Genomic DNA, 5,000 nt, shown 5'->3' with positions numbered 1-5,000 from the left:
GAATTACGCATAAAAACTATTCATGCTTGACAGACTGACTGTATTTCCTCCGGTGTAGCATTGATTGTTATATTTTTACAATTTGTCACTTGTGTATTTTTTATTGAGTCGGTTATTTATGATAATAACTTTCATACTACACCGGTTCTCACTAGCACACTAAGGATATTATTATGACAAAAGGTCTAATTTAGCAGATATCCTCGGTTCTGGACGTTATCTGTCTATATACAGGAATATATATAGGTATTGTTGGGAAGATTGGAGTTCAATTAAAAGATAAACCTTTAACCATTTATTATCCAACTTAAATAATAACACACACACACACACAGAAAAAAAAAAAAAAAACAATGTCGTTTCCCAAAATTCCTTTCGTTCATATACTAAAGTAATATCACTTCCACTTTCACGTTTTCACTTTTTCTGATATTGTTTTCGACGATGTTCATGAATGTTGCCTGCGACGTCCAAACCACTGACGAAGCTGCAGGATTCCGACACGTCTGTATCTCCCGTCTCGGTTTGTCTCTGTCTCTTTCTCTTTGCATACGTTCTTTAGGGAAGGATATGACACCATTAATATCTCATTCATATTAACAATAAGAAAAACATTCTTATGTGGTATCGCAATGCGCCGAGGCCGCATTACACTTAAATTAATTTCACAATAAGAAAATAAACTAAACAAACTCCTTATTTACCTTTAGGGGTAGTCAGTTTACCGATGAAGGAAAATGCGCTGTTACTGCTGCTGTGACCTCGCACAAGCGTCACCAGTTGAGCTATCCACAGCTATTCCCTTCCAAGCACCTCGTCACCTTTCACACCACTTACACACGTACGCACACACATCCAAACAACCACAGGCAGGTCGTCCAAGCTTAAAGCTGTGGTTGTGTGCCTGACACACACCCCGCCCTCACTTCCCTCGCCTCCAATTTTCCTCCCTCCCCCTACTTTCCCCATCCTTCACCCACCATAAGTCTTTTGTAAGATTGCTTAGTAAAAATGTGATTCATCAACTGACGTGTAAAGAGGAAACTGGTATGTGATAATTTATCTTTCAGTGTCATAATTTTATTGTAATAATTGAATAGTTATCAGCCATCTACATAGTAAACTTAATTATTATATAGACACAAAACAACAATTCCTGCCGGGTCAAATTCCTGATCCTTACATTTTTTTTCCAGCATCTATGTCCATTACTTTCAGAAAAGTCACGTTATTTTTATTTTAGGATTCTTTTCAGTGACAGTAAATTCAAAACTGGTAAGGTAAATTATATCCATTGTGAAAAACAAAAACTTTAACAAAAAAAATCAACAATGTATGCTTAATACAACTGTACAGCATATATGAATCAGTTGTATAATGATTAAGCTGCACTACAAATAATGACCAGCATCATTTTGATACAAATTAGATATTAAAATTGGCTTTTTAAACCATGAATAATATATATCAGTCTCCCTCTCTCTCTCTCCTTGTGTTTCCTCGAGGGAGCACAACTGCATCCACCCTTTGCTTCCATTCAGGGGTTCCTCATGGCGAGCTGCCAGGCAAGTCCTCGGCCCACGGGCCGCCTGCACCCAGGATTGTCTTTTGATGAGACAACTTTATATGCAGGATAATCCACAGGGAAACCAGCTAGGTGCCTGTATAGCCTGAGTAGGTGGTCCCAAATTATGCAAATAACAGGTCCCATGCTGGTCTCATGGTGTAGGCGTCAATTGGACTCGTGGTCCTGGCAAATGTATCCCATGATCTGGCGGAGGGACTTGTTACAAAAGGCATCAAGACGAGACTCTAAGGTTCTAGATGGCATCTAGGTTTTGCTTCCATAGAGCAAAACTGGCAGTGTCAAGCCCCTAAAGACACGTAGCTTGGTCCTTTTGCATAGGTACCATCATGACAAATTACAACCCAGAGACTTGGATTGGTATAAGGGTATGTAAAGCTCTCTGTGACTTCAATGGCCTCACTGCAAATATATATCGACTGAATAGGTTCCCCTAACAGGCTCCAAAATCCTGGTCTTGATCCTGGGCTTTGCCTCATTGCTGAATGCATCAAGAACCACCCCAGATATTCTAGACTCAGATAAGATAGCAACATCATTAGCAAAATCAAGGTCCATGACCTTGATATTGCTCCACAGTGACTTTGGATAGTTGCTCTGCTCATTATCCAGTTCATGCAAGTGTTGAAAAATGTTTGTGCCTCACCCCTGAATTAACAGGGCCCCCACCACACTTCACAGCACTTTTAGTACCAGTATATAGACTTGCTAATAAACTAATAATCCGTGTTGGAATTCCCCCATGTCTCTGGATCTCCATGTCAAACACCTTGAGGACAATGTTGGCTGTAAGCAACCCATGACCAAACTCAAGACAGCCTTCCACAATGACTTGAAGTGTACGGTCTATTGTGGACTTCCCAAGATTGAATCCAGACTTCTTCAGTCTCTGGTACTTAGTAAGTGGTCATGGGTATATTTAAGAAGAATGTGGGCTAAAACCTTGCCTGGCATACTGAGCAATGTGATGCCATGGTAGTTGCTACAATCTCATCGATCCCCTTTCCCCTTTACAGAAAGGGATGACCACGTCCCTCAACAGAACTGGGGGACCGGAATCAAATTGCCAGATGGCAGCCAAGGCTGTATTTAAGCTCTGTGCCATAGGTTCACCCCCAGCCTTTAACCGTTCAACAGGGATATCACATAGGCCTCCCTAATCTCAGTTAGGCTAGGAGATTCCTCACTGATGGGTGGGTCCGGCACAGATATTGTGACACCACTTGCATCCAGACTAACTGCTGGAAGGTCTACCTGGTACAGCTGCATAAAATACTCACTAATACCCAATGTTTATGAACCCCAACATGATTTGAGATCATCCATCCACTGAGCGGACTGTAATCATCTGCGAGGAGGGATTGAAGTTCATTTTTCTCAGGGCTTGTTGGGCAGGGTGAATGTCATTTAGTAAGAAATGTTCTTTAACCTCCTGAACAAGGTTCCTGATGAACTGTTCCTTGTCCCTTCTTAGCAGTCTCTGAACCCTGCGCACCAAGAAATGACGCAAATCCTGATTGCCATTCAATCAAGCCACACGACACACATCTGTGACCTCTAGTGTCTTCAGGGAGATGAAACTCTGCCTTGTCCTCCTGTGTTGCATCAAGTGTATTGTGCTTATTGGAATCCCACAGAGCTGCTGGTCCATTAGGTTTTCAAGCTGTATGAACCAATCAGAGGCCACTGTAGAACGCTCTGGGCACGTTCCTCCTCCCTCAATCTGTCCAAGTGAAACAACCTAGAGTGGCTATTGGAGAGACAGGTTTTGAAGTGGACCCGAAAGGTACCCACAGCCAGACTATGGTCAGCACCTCAGAACTCGGAACTCTGGTAAAGCCTAGAGGATCCTAAAACCAGTACTGATAAGAATATTGTCAATCTTCTTGGCCACAGTACCCACATCACTGTACCATGCCCAGCAATGCAGGTTGGAGCGCTTATATTAGGAGCCAGAAACCCTTAATCTCTGGCACCTAGCAAAGTTCCAGAGAAGGAGGCTCTTCTCACTACTCAGATCAGCTCCTGAGCCATAGGAATTGACAGACATCTTGTAGCCAGCTCGATCACAGCCGGATACCACATTGAAGTCACCCAGTACAATTTGAATGTCTTGATGGGAACATTTGTCGGGTAGTTGCTCCAAGTGGATATCACCTCTGCCACCCATGGCAAGCTGTGGGGCCTAAAGTCTGCCTGTGGAGTTCCCTTGGGATTTGCCCCACAGACCTCACACTGAGTTGGCAACAGCCAGGGTAACCCCCATTCCTATTCTGTGCCCCAACAGTCATCTTCCCAACAAAACCAGCCACCTCACAGCCCACCACAGTTGCTGGTGAGAGTGGCAGTACCTCTAACCCCATCATTTCCATAATAGTTTGCTGCCAATGAGATTACATCTGAGAGAAGAGGATTGGCATGGCCCACCTCCCTTTTTACACTAGTCTAGCCAGCGATGGCAGTTGTTAGCGAGAAGGCATGCAAGTACCTTAACACTACCTAGGCTACCATACCATCGCTTCACATCCCCCTGAGCATGAAGCACCCACCCATATATATATATATGAGTGTGTGTGTGTGTGTGTGTGTGTGTATGTGTGTGTGTGTGTGTGTGTGTGTGTGTGTGTGTGTGTGTGTGTGTGTGTGTGTGTGTGTGTGTGTGTGTGTGTGTGTGTGTGTGTGTGTGAACTGCATATGTAGATTGAGGCATATATGTATATGTAAAAAGGATATCAGTTTCTAGAAAAGCACACATAATTTATAAAGAATATATTTTCTTTATTTTATTTATTGATATTAAATTAAAATATTGTATTCATTTGTATATAATGTAGCGATTAAAATAAAATTTCCTCATTGTAGCTTGGAAAAGTTGCTGTGGTTGGAGGTGCAGATATCTTAGGAACAGAAGGCCTTCCCAGGAACTTAGTTGTGAGTGGAACCTCGAATGTAATTGTGACTTCAGGACCAGCGTCTGCAGACCAGACAGCCGCACTCGGCCAGCCTCACCTGCTGAACCTGACGCTTCAGCAGCCTCCTCAGACCAAGTCGCCGGCACCACTACGGAAATCTGATTGAAGTCTTTTGGGAATTTTTCTTAGGAATCACAATGCGACAGGCAGACAGACTGACTGAATAAATGAAAGACCGGATAGAAGCTGACAATACGAGATGTTTGTCAAATCTCACTCTTTGTTATCATCCATGCGTCTGCGTCACTCATGAAGAGATGTGCTGTTAGCTGCCTGAACATTTTCCCCAACTAAGATGCTCATTTATTGCGACTGCCTTTTCTAGATATCCATTGCTAACAGGTATTTTGTGTAACAAAACAAACAAACATAAATGCAGTTACCACTATTTTTAAAGATGTTCTTGATAATTGTGGCCATTGTCAGTTGATTATCATGTTGTT

General features: G+C 42.7%; 1 protein-coding gene across 1 annotated transcript in view; it reads left to right on the top strand.

Annotated features, from left to right (window-relative positions):
* LOC125030720 overlaps nt 1-5,000 on the top strand; it is a 7,028-nt gene that overhangs the window by 1,948 nt on the left and 80 nt on the right. Inside the window, exon 3 of the mRNA XM_047620964.1 lies at nt 4,448-5,000. This exon is cut by the window's right edge and continues 80 nt beyond it. Within this exon, the coding sequence (XP_047476920.1) occupies nt 4,448-4,663 (216 nt within the window). The 3' untranslated portion in view covers nt 4,664-5,000. The remainder of the gene's footprint in view (nt 1-4,447) is intronic.

This window comes from Penaeus chinensis, chromosome 11 (genome assembly GCF_019202785.1).
Source record: "Penaeus chinensis breed Huanghai No. 1 chromosome 11, ASM1920278v2, whole genome shotgun sequence".
NCBI classification, from domain to species: Eukaryota; Metazoa; Arthropoda; class Malacostraca; order Decapoda; family Penaeidae; genus Penaeus; species Penaeus chinensis.
The sequence above is the reverse complement of the archived record's forward strand: the minus strand, read 5'-3'. Positions and strand labels throughout refer to the sequence as shown.